Below are 14,784 nucleotides of genomic sequence, written 5' to 3'. Positions count from 1 at the left end.
AGAATTTGAAGGGCCAGGCACGCACACACGCATGCACGCACAGCAGCTCTCTCTGCCTGGTTTTCCTCTGAGCATGGAGTATACTAGACGTCACTGTTTCCACTTCCCATAGCAACTTGCTTGCTTAGCAGACTCCCGCTACTCCCTGGTAGACAAGTACAGGCTCACTGGGGAAAGGCTGAGTGTCCATCAGACAGGAAGAGGAGGGACAGCGGAGATTACGATACACCACCTGTACCTGTGCCTGCTCATTTCCTGCTTCCTACATCCAGTGCAGTAAGTCTTGTTGGTTCAGAAGTTTTCTGCTGAGAAAATGGAAAACCAGAGAGGTCGAGTGACTATGTGCAAAGTCACACAGCCAACAGAGGAAAAGTTGATCCCCTACCCACCCCCACAGGGGCACAGTGGCTGTCTTCTGTAAGATGGAAAGGACACACAAAGACCATGAGCACTGTGCATACCAAAAGGCAGTCAGCTATGGGATTCAGAAATCATGGACCTAAAAGGATGGGTGGAGCAGCTTAAAGAGGTTCTCAAAACCCAGGCTACCTCCCAACCTGACCCTGGCAGTGAACGTAGCTATGTTTGTAGTCTCTGTGGCCTGTGAGCTTCCTAGGGCTGGTGGTCACGCCCACAGTGACCCTTCTCTCTTCCTGTTCCTGGTACCCTTCTCCACCCGAGATCCAGACCTTGGACTTGAGAGAGAAAATGCGATTTCACAGAGTTGCCTTCCCCACTGGGTCACAATAGCCTTGTGCTCCCGGCCTGGTCCTCTCTCTTTAATGCGGAGCTGTGGACGAGAAGGCCGGCTGTTTCAGCAGCTGTTTCAACCAGCCTGCTCAGGATTCTCATTTCTGTGATTCATCGGCTTCTTTCGTATAAGAATCTGAACTCCTTGATCTTCCTGAAAAACAGGAAGTGATGCCAGCCAGTGCCAGGGGGTATTCCAGGCCTTCATTCCCGTGAGTTGGAACCCAGCTGTCCAGTTGTTCCTGCCTCACCCTGTACCACTTCAGACAGCCTTCACTGGCCCCTTTCTTTGCTGTTCTGGCCCTGTGATAAGTGTGTAACACACACACACACACAAGGATATTGCTCAGAGAAGTTAGGGTGGGGCTTGGGGCTTGAAGGTTTGCTCGAGGCCCCTGCTGACCTCCTGGTGTAAGGATATCTTGGGGATGGAGGCAGGAGGTGGCTGAGTGTGTCTACCCCCAGGTCTACATCACTGTCCTGGATGAAAATGATAACAGCCCACGCTTCGACTTCACCTCTGACTCAGCCGTCAGTGTGCCTGAGGACTGCCCTGTGGGCCAGCGAGTAGCCACAGTCAAGGCCCGGGACCCTGATGCCGGCAGCAATGGACAGGTAGGCATCAAGCCAGGGTCCACCCAGGCTGTAGGGTGTTTGATATTCCTCAGGGACCATCTGAGCCAGCAAACTTCGTGTCAGCGAGCAGGAACGGGCATTTACATGGGGAGATTCAGGCCCACTCTCCAGGCTCCCAGACTGCTCTGCTACCCACCGCCCCCAGGACTGGGCCCTTGCCAGGCACTTACAGTCTTTGTGGGCCTGATCCCGTTCCTTGGCATTATCTCTTTCTTCCAGGACCCCAGAAGAATAGAGTCATAGCGAGCCTGGAGGCAAGGCAGCCCCATGAATCTGAGCAGTAACCTCTCTTCCCTGTACCCTCTCTTTCCACAGGTGGTCTTCTCCCTGGCCTCTGGTAACATTGCTGGGGCCTTTGAGATTATCACCAGCAACGACTCCATTGGTGAAGTGTTTGTGGCTAAGCCCCTGGACAGGGAGGAACTGGACCACTACATCCTCAAGGTGAGCACCCATTGGCTCTGCAAGGACTACTCATGGCCGCTCGGGAGAGAGTGCACCTCACAGAATACCCTGGTGGTCAGTTTCTTTGCTGTTACCAAGTGATATAGGGCATGCGACCTCTGTGGGGCAAAGCATGGTAAGGCTGATGGGGAGAGGGTGACCTGGGACAGGGTTCTTTCCCCAGCAGAAGCAAACTGAGGTGTCTATCCCTGCTGCAAGTGTCAGAAGATCCAGGCGTGATTGTACATGGTACATGCCTATAATCCAGACACTTAGGAGATAGGCAGAGGCCGGAGAATCAGCGGTTCAAGGTCATTCTCAACTATATCTTAAATTTGAAAGCACCCTGAGCTACATGAGACCCTATCTCAAAATTAATAAAGAAAATTAAAAAAAAGCCAGTAGAATGCCTAGTGGAGTTTGTGGGACACTGACTCTGTCAGGAACGCAGCAGGACCTTGGACAAATCATTTCTTCTGTCTGGGCCTCAGTTTCCCCACAAATGCAATGGCCAATAGAACCCCACTCGGCCTGCTTCTGCTGCAGAGTGAAGTACCATGCTGACTGTAGTGGCTGCTGAGGTCCTGGGCCTGGCCTATGCACCATGAACTTCCAAACAGCCCACACTACCGAGAGCCTAGAGGCCACCAAGGCAATACTGAGCTCTCTACAAACCGGCTCAGTGTGTCATCATGACTCCAGAGGGTTTCAGAAGAATATTCCAGACTCCCCCCACCCACCACTGCTTACCAGAGACCCAAAGGCTTGAGTTATATCTCAGACCCAAGGTCAAGGTGAAAGTCTAACACAGCCCCAAACACAGGCAGGTCAGGGAAATGATGAGTTTACACACTGAAATCAGAAGCCAAGTGAGTCTGACAAGACTTAGGCAAGGACTGTCTGTAGCATGGGCAGAAGAGGAGAGCACAGGACCAAGATAGAGTGGTGAGTCTCTGGCTCTCCCAGGTCCTCCCTATCAAGGGGACAGCCTCTGGGCTCCATAATCCTGATCCTGTAGTTCGATCCTGATGGCAAACCTCTTCTTCCTCCTCACAGGTTGTGGCTTCCGACCGTGGCACTCCTCCACGGAAGAAAGACCACATCTTACAGGTGACCATTCTGGATGTCAATGACAACCCTCCAGTGATTGAGAGCCCCTTTGGATACAACGTCAGTGTGAATGAGGTAAAGACTCCAGATCGCCAGCAGCGGACCACCCAGGGTGGACCATCGTCAGAAGCTGACCATGAGAGAGCCATTCAAATGTCTTGTTGGCCCTCAGTCGTCAGAATAGAGATCCTGAATAGATACAGCCCTAGTACCCAGCCTGGTAGTATATTTTTGTGGTTAAAAACAGAGACCCTGGGACAGCTTCTTTTTAAAACAAATGTATTGGGTACCTGGCACTAAGGCTGGACAACTTCACGAAATCTTTTTCCAAGCCTTGCCTGGGCATAGCATCAGGGGCTGCTTATGAAGGAAGGTGTTTTAGGCACCTCTCCCACGTCCTCCCTATCAAGGGGACTGCTCTGGGCTCTATTACCCTGATCCCATAGTTTGATCCCCACAATAGCTTCTGATTGGCTGTGTGGGTATGCATGTATCCTTCTCCTGCAGTTTTCTGAGTGTGAGCACCCAATCTGAGCTCACAGGTTTGGATCAGAATCAAGGGACTCACACAGGACATGCTGTGTAGGAGGTATCCAAAACGTGTTGTCTACCAAAATCCTGATCCTCCTCATTGGTGCCCCAGGGGACACAAAGCAGAGCTTCCAGAGGCCCGGATGAAACCTCCAGGCACCAGGAGCAGAGCTAGGCTTTTCCCTGACTGTGGGCCTGTGATAACCACTTCCTGCTCTCCTGCCAGAATGTGGGTGGAGGAACCTCAGTGGTCCAGGTGAGAGCCACCGACCGTGACATCGGGATCAACAGTGTCCTGTCCTACTACATCACCGAGGGCAACGAGGACATGACCTTCCGTATGGACCGTATCAGCGGTGAGATTGCTACACGGCCTGCTCCCCCCGACCGTGAGCGGCAGAACTTCTACCATCTGGTGGTCACCGTAGAAGATGAGGGCACCCCCACATTGTCGGTGAGCAATGGAGGTGGATGGGACAGCTCTGCCCCCTGTGTGTGGGAAGCCAGTGAAGGGGCTGAAGCTTCTCATAGCCCTCAAACCGTTGATACTTCCTAGGTTGTATGTCTTAAGTTCACAGGCCAGGGATCTCACAGGGCAGGTATGTGCCAAGCCGGGGTGCTGGTTCTCTCTAGTCTGTACTGTTCTGAGTCTCTGAGCATCTTCCGGTCTCTTTCATTGATGCTATCAGATGAGCCTAACACCAGGCCTTGGTAAGGGGTACATAAATTGGGACGTATGACCAAACTGTGCACTGCAGGACCACACAGGCAATGCAGCCCTCTGACCCTCTCCCTGCACCATGTTGACATGATACTGTCACACACTGGGGGTAGGAGAGGCTGATGGCTGTGGTTATGCATGTATCCTATGTATGCTTGGTGAACACGGCCACAGCCCATGGTTGTGTGATGCCCATGGTTATGTGAGCTGGGGAAAGAGGCGTGGCTTGCAGACTGGGTCGAAACTGCGCAAGCGAAGAGGAGTGTTCTATGACTTGAAATCTTGCAAGCTGGCCAATCAGGACCTGCCAGAGTCTCACCTTTGTTGCCTGTAAAAGGTAGACAAGATGGTATTTGGGGAACTGAGTTAGCTCAGGTTGGCACAAGGGCTTGGTAAACAGGGAAGACGGGGAGTGTCACATCTGTATCTATCACAACATTCAACAGTGAGGCAGATGAAACCCAGCATGATGGGAAGCAAGGCTTTGATCTGCAAGCTGCTGATGTAGACTTAGCTCCGCCAGCCAGTTATGGTCTCGCCTGGGGCTCCTGCCCTGTACACGCTACTGTCATGTCAGCTGAGCAGGCTACACTTCTAGCAGTTGGCTGGCATCCCTCGAAGGTGATAAGGACGGCTCCTCCAACTAGCAAGCCTATGCCTGCTCACAAGAGAGAGCACGAGAGACACACACGAGGCCCGGTGGTAGCCAGGCTTGGGCTGGCACAGGGTCCCTTCTGTAGCTTTCTCTAGGCCAAAGCAAGTCATGAGCCAATCTGGATAGGGTATGCCCTCAATGAAGGTAAAGACTGGATACATTTCTCATAGTTGTTCTCTGCCCCCAAGAGATGTGTTTTAAGGATCAGCTGTATCAGTGGCCCCGCAGGAGGAGCAGGTCCAGGCTGGCATTTATCTGGAGTAATACTGACAAAGGGGTAGGAACTGGGCCTTCAGTCCCAGGAACACACATCACATTTCGAAACGGGAAACAAGACCCACACCGCCCTGCCCCCTCACGAGCACCCTCATTCCCAGGGCAGCTCCGTGTCTTTGCTAGCTCAGCCAGCGGGCTAATTAGGACACGGGTAAAGGTAACTGAATGGAGGTAGGGAAGCAATTGGATTTTTTGTGATGACATGGAAGGGTGAAGTTTAATCATCTTCAGTGAGACGCTTGGCTCCATGTAGCAGGTCTTCAGCTAGAGTCGATAATTACAAAGATTGACTCTGTGCTCATAACAGTTGCTGTTCCTGGGACTTCTTAGTTGGAAAAAAAAAAAAAAGCTGACACTAAGTCGAAGAAAAACAGAAGGAAAAAAAAAGTGGGAAAATCCATTCTTCGGAGTGTCCTTGTTTCTTAGCATAGAACAAAGAGCTCTGTTCTTTTCTTTTTGAGATGGTTTCCTGTAAGCTAGGCTGTTCTAAGCTCACTCTGTAGCTGAGAATGACTTTGAATGTCTGACTCTCCTGCCTCCACTTCCAAGAGGTTATAAGTCTGTATCACCATGCCTGGTTTACAAGTCCTGGGGATTGAACCCAGGACTTCTGAGTATAGAGATGCTATGGGGGAAGTCTACGAACTGAGCCATAGCCCCAGCTCTATGACTTGAAATCACTAGTGTCCCACAGTGAAGAACTGGGTTGACCTGGAGATGAAGGCACTGGCCCCGTCTCTGCTGGTCAGTCCTGTGGAATAGCCAAATACATCCATGTTAGGGTCTGAGCATCCGCCCAGACAGAGGCGAGAGGTGGGTCTGTGGGCTGCACCTTAGCTCTAGGCAATGTTCAGCCTCCAACTGTACATCCTCCTTAGCTGCTTTATCTGAGAGAGCTTTTAGTCACCGGCAGCAAGACCATACCGGAGGCTAGGAAACCATAGACAGACAGTCCCAGGCCTGCAGGGAAAAGGCATAGGATAAAATTGATATTCTGTGCATGAAGGGACCCAGAGCTCGAAGCTCAGAGCCAGGGACCAGGAAGGATTTCTAGGCTGTATCATTAGTAAATAATTTACTAAAAAAATTCATTATTTATTTATTTATTTACTAAGTATTCTGTGGGTGGAGGGGGTGTGTGTACAGGCACACGTGCGTGTGTGTACAGTCACATGTGCACACTGCCACAGGATGCTTCTGAAGATCACAGGACAATTTACCAACGCTGGTTCTTTCCTTCCACCACGTGGAAGGTTGAACTCAGATCATCAGACTTGTTTACAAGTGTCTCTACCGACTGAGTCATCTCACCAGCCCACGGGGGTTATTTGTAGCACAGGGCTTAGGAGTCAGCGGCCAAGACGTTCCCAGAATCCCAGAGGAACCCCTGTGTCCAAGCCCCTCCCCTTCTTTCTTCTCTGGGTGACACCCCCTCCCCCCCAAAGCCGGACATTCCTGTCCACTGCCGTTAGCCTGTATTATCCAGGCCAGGGACAGCTGGGCTGCAAGGACCAGCTGGGCCAGCCTCAGACCTGCCACACAATGACCTGCCACCCGGCCAGAGGAAACCATTGTATTGCTTGCGACCTCTGTTAGCTCCATGCCACAGGCAGGAAGGACAGAACTATGGCAAGGCCCAAATGGTCATCAACGGGCCCTGCAAGGAGGAAGGGCTGGGTCCAGGGAGGAAGGACGAAAGGCAATGAAGAGGTCAGGGGCCAAGCCCTGGCCCTGAGGCACCTTGGCAGGAGATTTAGGAGAGAGAGTAGCCTCTTTGACATATGAATGACAGCTAGTAGCAGGAAGTATAGTCCCAGATAACCCTGACTTCCCTGGTTGCAGGAGAGAAAATCTGTATGCTCCCAGTTCCCAGGCCCTGGCAGTGCCTCTAAGGTGGGCTGTGAGCTAGGAATGCCGCCCTAGCAGTTCACCTTCTCTAAAGTGAGCGTCTGCAGCCAGGACTCTGGCTTCCCAGGCTCTGGCTCTGACCTCTCCCCACCTGCCTACCCTAACCATTTCCGTGTGTTCCTATCAGGCAGGCCAACCTGTCCCAGACCAGCAAGAGTAACCCAGTCACTGGCCTGTTGTATTTACTTGTGTTTTTAATCAAATATGCTACAGGAGAACAGGATGGGCAGTCGTTCAAGAAGCATCTGCAACTCAGCTTGCTTGTTGGGAGACACTCTGCCACTTCCCAGATGCTGACACACAGCTGGCTGAGCTTCTAGGGTTCGGTGGTCAGAGGAACGGGCTCTGTTCCATTACCTTTCCCCTGGTGGAAACAGGTAGAGTACAGGGACTCCTGTGTCTACCAGAAAACCCCAGGCAGGAAGGGGGTGACAAGAACTGGTGTAGAAGGAGCCCACATACTAGCACAGGTTCTCTGGGCCACGAGAAGGCCCGAGAAGACAGAGCATAAGTAAGAATATATTCCAGGTATAGTGTGAACTGCAATAGAAAACTTGTGGGGTCAAATTTATCTCTCAGCAGCCCAGTGTATCCAAGTTGAAGGCGATAGCAGGTTATGGACAAGAAGGCTGTTTGGTTCAATGGAGGGAAAGGGGCTAGGCCTGAGAGGTGAGAGAGTCAACATTAGTCCCACCAGCCACAAAACATGAGCCTTTCAGAACCACCATTTTCTCCTGCATTAAATGGAGATGGTAAAGACTCTTGATTGGGGGTGGGGTTGGCTCAGTAGACACACTGCTTGCCACACACGCATGAGGACCTGAGTTCAGATCCCCAGCATCCACAGTGTAGTCGATAACCCCAGCAGTTGGGGTCAGGGTGGGGCAGAGACAGGCAGATCCTCAGAGCTTGCTGCTCAGCCTCGTGCTGAGCTCCAGACTCGCTGCAGGGTCTGCCAAAAATTAAGTTGAGCACTCACGAGACAGCTCAGCAGCAGTGAGCTCTTGCTCTACCTCCAGAGGATCCATGTGGACTCCATTCCCAAGTGATTCAGTGGCCCCCCTGGCCTCCACAGGTGCCAGGCATACACGTGACACTCACAGAGACATACAGGCAAAAACAAACAAACAAAAAAACAACAAAAACATGCACATAAAATTTTAAAATAAATGCTAAAAAATGCACAATGGCAGAGCTGGAAAGATAGCTCAAATAGTTACTAGGTGTCTTTTAATGTGTTGCTTTTGTAGAAGACCCGGGTTTGAGTCCCAGCCCTCACATTGTAGCTCATAACCACCTATAACTCCAGTTCCAAGCATTCCAACAGGCATGCGCATGGCACCTATGCATGCATTCAGGCAAAACATAAAGTAAATAAATCTTTAAAAATAATACATTTTAAAGGAATGGAGGAAGACACCCACTGGTGATTGCTGGCTTCCATATGCACACACCAAAACATATACACATGCATGCTTCATACATATACGCACAGAAAGACTTTCAAGGCTGACATGGAGAAGGATGTCAAAGAAACAAAAGCACACTATGGAAATCTTTGGGGAAGCATATTTTAACAACAAAACAAGATTTAAGATGTGGCAGCCATACTGCCATTTCCTCTTCCCCAGTCCAAGGCAGACATTACTAATCAATCTCCGCACTTTCTTATCAGCTGTATCCTTATCAGAATTCTTCTCACCATATTTTCCAGGAAGCCACACCCAACAGATCAGACCAGTGAAACCTAGTGAAATGTTCATCTCTTGGCAATAATGCCATTATGGAGATCCTCGCAGGCCCAGACAAAGCTAGATCCCCAGAGTGGAATCCTGAGGTCCTGGTTCAACCCATTTACCCAAGGATTCTGTCAACTATCAGCTCCCCAGGCTGGCGTTAGTCCTCATCCTCCCAGGACTCGCATCCATTGTGGGGGAAGGAAAGTGCCAGGGCAAAGCAGCAAGCATACAGGGCATGAGCCAGATGGCCCGTATTCTCTGTGGTTTGGGACTGGTACTCAGACTGGCTGTCTGTTTCAAGAGACTTTCGCACCCCCCATCCTGCTTGGCAACCCCCCCTCCTCCAGTTCCTCTTTTGCCTATTTTAGTTCCCTGGGAAATTTTTAGTTTAGCTCCCACTGTGGTAGGTTCAGCGCCGGGGCGCTGTGCCAGCTCACATGCAGGAAAGCCTTTTCCAGGAGGTAGCATCCTAACAGTGCCCAGGTTAGGAGAGACAAAGGGCCCTCAGCAGCCCTTAGCCTAGCTGCATCCTCCAAGTCCTTCCTCCAGGGAGCAGTTCTTGGAGGAGCTAGCCCCTTCCCAGGCTCTCTGCCTCTTCCCAGCAGAAGTAGGGTAACCCCAGGGCTGCTCTTTTAAGAAGTTGGTCTAAGGCACACTTCAGTACTCCAGCAGGGCCAGCTTGGTCCACAACAGCTACCAGTGGCCCTTTGGTTTGTCAAGAAGCCCCTGCTGTATCAGAATCCTTTCCTACTGGGTCCTTCTATCTCAGTCCCGGGGGCTGGGGGGAGCTTCATCAGAGATAGGCAGAGACCCTCTAGGGATAGATCAAGTACCCCCTCCAAATTTCTGATGGATTTCCTAAGGATGAATTACCTCCTCAAAATACAGACTTCCCTCTCTAGGCTTCTGCTAGTACCAGGAACCCAATCTGGCCCTTGAGGCTACAGGGCTCCTCCCTCCTCTTCGGAAGCTCAGTTGCCCCACTGTGTCTCACCACCCCCCCCTCTCATGCCCCAAGGGCTAGCACCTCAGGGCATCTCCATTTTCTACCCCAAGACTCTGCTGCTGTCTCCACAGCAGCAGCAAGGTGGTAGCACCCAAGTTCATGGATGTAGACAGAGCCCGGACCACACAAAACTTCACCAAAAACAGGAAACCACCAAGCTGACATGCCTTTGCTTGTAGGGTCCCGAGAAGAAGAGACTAGAGCCCTACAGGAGGAAGCTGGGCAGGAAGTGAGTGGCTTTCTGCTGGGGGCTCCCTCTCCTCTCCACAGAGCTGCAGCCATGCTGGGGTCCCCACAGTCAAATTCTTAGAAGTCATCTGGGTGCTGAAGTCTGAAGCTTAGGGCTGGAGACAGGTCAGGCTCCCCCCAGGGGACAGGCTACACGCATCATACAGCTGCTCTGTGGGTTTTATTCTTTGACAGGCCCCACTGCCCTGCCACAAAACAGCTGACACTTTGCCGGCCCATTATCCCCAAAGTCAAAAGAACAACACATTCTGTCTGTAGTAACTACATAGAGTCTTGACAATGGCTGGAACAGAAGAAGGGTTTTGAAGTCCTGGCCACCCCAACACTCTTATGATGATGACACAAAGCCTCTGGGGTCGCCAAGCCCCAGGCATACCTGGCATCCCACAGGGGCCTATGCTTTTGGACCTTACCAGACAACTTGTCTAGGTTCCCAGCAAGTAGCTTATTGCTGTGTTCCAGCCTGAAACTCTTCTCCCCTGGCCCCATCTGTCCTCAGGGAATGAATGGGGGTCTCCCTGTCTGCAGGCCCAGAGCATGAGCTTTCCTACCCAGGACCCATTCAGCCCAGCCAGTAGACACTACAGAAAGACAAATGGTACCATTGGGCTGCTGCTCTCCCAGTACTGGGGCTACTGTCCCTCTGGAGACTGGAGGGTGACTTGCCCAGCCGTATCCCTCCTCACTCTCAGATAACAGCTGCCCCATTCCTACCTCAAAGGAACTACCCTTTCTCTTCATGCTTTAAAATCCTTTCTGAAGACTCCCCTTGTGTGCCCAGGTCATGCCAGACCCTAGAGATACAGCCAAGAGTAGCATCGGAGCAGGGACAAGCTCTTCTGTATGCCTGAAGGTTACCCTGAGGTGAGGCTCGGAAGAACAGTGGTCAGAAGCTGAGTGATCCCTAGGCCTTTAGTGCAACCCCCACCCTCACCCCCATACCAGGCCCTGCACCCCCAGGGCCTTGCAGCCAGTACCTCCAATCCATTTGTAGCTGTTCCCAGCCATTGCCCATATTCTTTTTAATAGCATCTCCTTCACACTTAGAAGGGGCCCAGCATCACTAGGACACCATGGAGGTCAGTCACCTTTGCCGTTGCTCCACACTGAACAGCGGTAGTGGTGGATGACGAGGACAGGAAGGAGTTGCGTCTCCCTCATCGTCCCCATCACACCCTTGCCACCCTCCGTGTCCGCTGGTCCAGGCCTCACATTGCTCAAGACACTAATGAGTTCACCGTGGTTCCTGAACCTAACATGTACTTCCTGTTTCGGAGCCTCTGGCCACTGAGCCCTGTGGACAGCCATATAGGCAATGAGAGCCCAGAGTCACTAAACTGTTGACAGACCCTCAGGTTGCTGGTGGAAGGCTGCTAAGGTAGCTCCTCTAGTGGGACATAGGCCGGCTAAGCTCCAGAATCCAGAGGATAGAGTCAGGCTAACAGAGAAGCATCCTCAGGCAAACAAGCATACCAGTCACACCCTCACAGTGTGCAGGAGTCTCTCACATCTCGTGTCTCTCGCTTGGGAGGGTGGCAGGGTGCCTACCTCATCCCATCCGGGCTGCTGGTTTCCATGAAGAAAGGCTGTTGCCAAGCTGGACGCTTGTAGGATGCAGGTCTGTGGCTGGCGGAAGTCAAGTCTCTAGGGAGAATTCGACATCCCAAGACCTTGAGAACAGCAATGAGCCATCCAGCATCTTCTCCCTGCCCCTAAGTAGCATCTGAAAGTCATAGGGGAGGGTCCATGCATCTTGTAAAAGCAGAGTCTAGGCTCAGAGCAGGAGCAAGGAAGCTGGAGTCGGTGCCTAAAGGTCTGTTAAAAGGCCAGCCATAGATCAAGTGCATCCGTCCCTGAGCCAGGGACCATGGTCCATGGTGCCCCAGCCAGTTTAGATGGCGTCAGAGTTAGGGGAGTCGGGGACTGGATCTGTAAAAGAAAACATAAAGAAGTGAATGGGGAGGGGGCAGTCTGTGTCTCCTTGTTCAACTCTGCCCGTGTAGATTCCCCAGGAATGGGGGAGGGGGGCCACAGAGCCTAGGTCCTAAGGTTTATCAGTCAGAGTGCTGTAAAACCAGGTAACACTCACCCAAGGATGGGAAAAAGACATCCCCAGGGCCTGGAGGAGACAGAGGTGTGCTGGGGTTAGAGAGCAGGTGCCGCCCTGACTCAGAAGGTTGCCGCTGGGCCACATAGGACAGTGGAGGCCTGGTCTTGGCCTCAGGCATCCCCTGGAAGGGTGGAGTTGTCTCATAGCCTGGGTTTTCGATTCCTTGGGTGTTGCTGCTAGAGAAACAGAATTGGGGGGTGATCAGTGCCACCTGGAGCCCAGTGCCACGGGGAGCACTCCGTCCTCCCTGCCTACCCCCACCCCTTTCTTTATTGATCCCTGTCTGGGACAAGGACGACTTGTGAAAGCTCTCCAGCACTGAGGTCCTAGTGGGATCATGGGTAGAACTTTCTTTGACCTATCTGAGAAGCTGTCTCCTCTGAACACATTGTAGGACAGGGAATTTCTGAGCCCATCTAAGCCAGCCCATGGCCAAGCACAGATAACATTGTTCTTTCTACCTGCCATCTCTGATGCAACCTCACCCCCACCCCACCCCTGCCCAGAGTAGCTGTTGGCTTGCTCCTTCATGTTCAACTGGACAGCTTCCTCTTGGGGTACCTGGCAGAGCCAAGCCTCAACCATGAATAGGGCTGGGCGTGGGCCATGAACTTCATTTACATGTTGTAGAATCTGGTCCAGCCTGCATCTTCCACTCTTCCCCATCCTAAGCCATGTTGATTACTGAGACCCAGAAGTACCCACTAAAGCACGTCCAATAACAATCAGGGCACGGCAGGGGTGATGGTGTACACGGAGCAGCCCACCAGCCCAGATGTGCCAGACGCAGCTCCAACCAGCTGTGTCTTGTGCTGGGCAGGGGCCTCCTATCACACACAAACATCCCTTCCCTGACATCTGGTCCCAGGAAGCTTCTCAAAGTCACTGTGGGACTCACCTGTCCATCCTCACCAACTCCTGGGCACCTACAGATAGACAGAAAACTGGTCACAGGAAGGAAACTTTATGTAGGTTGCACCCCCAGGACCCTGTACTGTTCCCTGAGGGGGACTGAGTTCTGTGTGTCTGTTCAGCAGGTGGACCCCAGGAAGAGCCACCTTTGTGCACTCGTGAAATGTGTCTTCAGTCAGACTATGAGAATCTAAGTTTCAAATGAAAACCAGGCCCTTGCATGTGCTGACTCTGGCTTCTGTCAGGAAGTTGCCTCTCTGGTCTTTAGCCACAACTCGTTGGGTAGATAATTCAAGGTCAGGTCTTAGAATTAGAAGGTTCTTTCTTCCCTCAGACTCCCTATCGCTCCTCAGCCTCTCTACCCACCTTCTCTCCCACAGTTCATTATCACCTCAGTTCATGCTTAGGGTCCCCCTAAAACCAGCCACCATCCAGATGCAGCCAGACACCAACTTCCCTCTTTCTTGCAGGTCCCCACACCCTCCCCCAGATCCTTTTTGCAGGAGGAGGTTTACATGGGGAAATGGTCGGGGAGGGGGGATTGGGAGGAGGGGGGTCGGGGCATCTGCAAGATGAACACAGGGAAGTTGCATAGAGTTCCTGAAATCTAGTTCACTTCTGCTGACTCGGTGGCTCTGCGTCAGGCTGTGTGGGCCAAGCCTCACCACTTGGCTCTGGGGTAAAGACAGTGATCTCCACATCTGGGGACACCGAGCTGCCTTCTCTCTTCTTCTGTCCTGAGCATACTCATTCGTAGGCAACGCAGTGCTCAGCCCAGGCTGAAAGCCCTGAGTTAGTGTGCCATGCACCAGGAGCTAACCTGCTGTGGGCCTGCTGCAGGGGAGCGACATACTGAGACCTGCTGGCTGCTTTCAGTTGCTACTCTGGGGTCCAGGTAGATCAGTGACTCCCCAAGTGTGTCTACTCATCCTTGGGCACTTCATCTTTCTAAGCACTAACAGCTTCTGACATCTTAGGTTTCTGTTGCGGAGTCTGAAATCACAGGATGGATTGGGGGACTCTCATTTGAAGGCAGAGTAATGACTCAAAAATATTTGCTTTAGAAGATAATTTTGCTCTGTTTTTTTTGTTGGGTTTTGATTGTTTTATTTTTGAGACAGGGTCTTACTATGTAGCTCTGGCTGCCCTGGAACTCACTATGTAGACCAGGCTAGCCTTAAACTTACGGAAATCCTCCTGCCTCTGCCTCCTGAGTGCTGGGATTAAAGGCGTGCACTAAAAGGTAGATTCTTGGTCCTTTCCTGTTACTGTACATGGCACATCCTTACTCTAGGACAGGACAAGGCTTTTTTTTCTACACTCAACATGACATGAGGTGTACCCTATTCCAGCCCATTGTCACCACGGGGCTCTTCTCTAAGTCCAGGTCATGTGTCTACCTGGGACAGAGGGAAGTTTGCAGCCTGTGCTTAAAGTGAGAGTGTATGGAAGAGATGAACTGGGCTCTGTCTATAGAACCCCACATGAATGGCATTCTGGCCTGGTAAAACACACACATACACACACATACACTTGCACACACTCATACACAAATACACTCACACACACATACTCACACATATGCATACGTACACTCATACACACCTACGCACATCATACATGTGCATACAGACTTGCACACACTCACGTACTCACACACAGTCATACACATATACAGTCTCACATATATACACACACTCACACACAAGTACATACACACACTCATACACTCCATAC

The 14,784-nt window shown here is 51.7% G+C and overlaps 2 protein-coding genes across 5 annotated transcripts in view; one reads left to right on the top strand and one right to left on the bottom strand.

Annotated features, from left to right (window-relative positions):
- Positions 1–14,784, top strand: part of Cdh23 (cadherin related 23) — a 349,164-nt gene that overhangs the window by 272,889 nt on the left and 61,491 nt on the right. Inside the window, 4 exon segments of the mRNA XM_028776789.1 lie at positions 1,216–1,365; positions 1,702–1,830; positions 2,887–3,015; positions 3,698–3,925. Coding sequence (XP_028632622.1) covers positions 1,216–1,365; positions 1,702–1,830; positions 2,887–3,015; positions 3,698–3,925 — 636 coding nt within the window.
- The window catches only part of Vsir (V-set immunoregulatory receptor), a 27,051-nt gene continuing 19,474 nt past the window's right edge, over positions 7,208–14,784 (bottom strand). For 2 of the 4 annotated variants that reach the window (XM_028776790.1, XM_028776792.1), the window contains 3 exons: positions 13,034–13,061; positions 12,115–12,311; positions 7,208–11,954 (listed from right to left, as the gene is read on the bottom strand). In XM_028776790.1, the coding sequence (XP_028632623.1) occupies positions 11,917–11,954; positions 12,115–12,311; positions 13,034–13,061 (263 nt within the window). In that variant the 3' untranslated portion in view covers positions 7,208–11,916. The remainder of the gene's footprint in view (positions 11,955–12,114; positions 12,312–13,033; positions 13,062–14,784) is intronic. The other 2 variants (XM_028776791.1, XM_028776793.1) reach the window with 1 other exon arrangement.

The sequence above is a fragment of the Grammomys surdaster genome, unplaced genomic scaffold, assembly GCF_004785775.1.
Source record: "Grammomys surdaster isolate TR1022 unplaced genomic scaffold, NIH_TR_1.0 273, whole genome shotgun sequence".
In the NCBI taxonomy this organism is placed as follows: domain Eukaryota; kingdom Metazoa; phylum Chordata; class Mammalia; order Rodentia; family Muridae; genus Grammomys; species Grammomys surdaster.
This window is presented reverse-complemented; position numbering and strand designations above follow the sequence as displayed.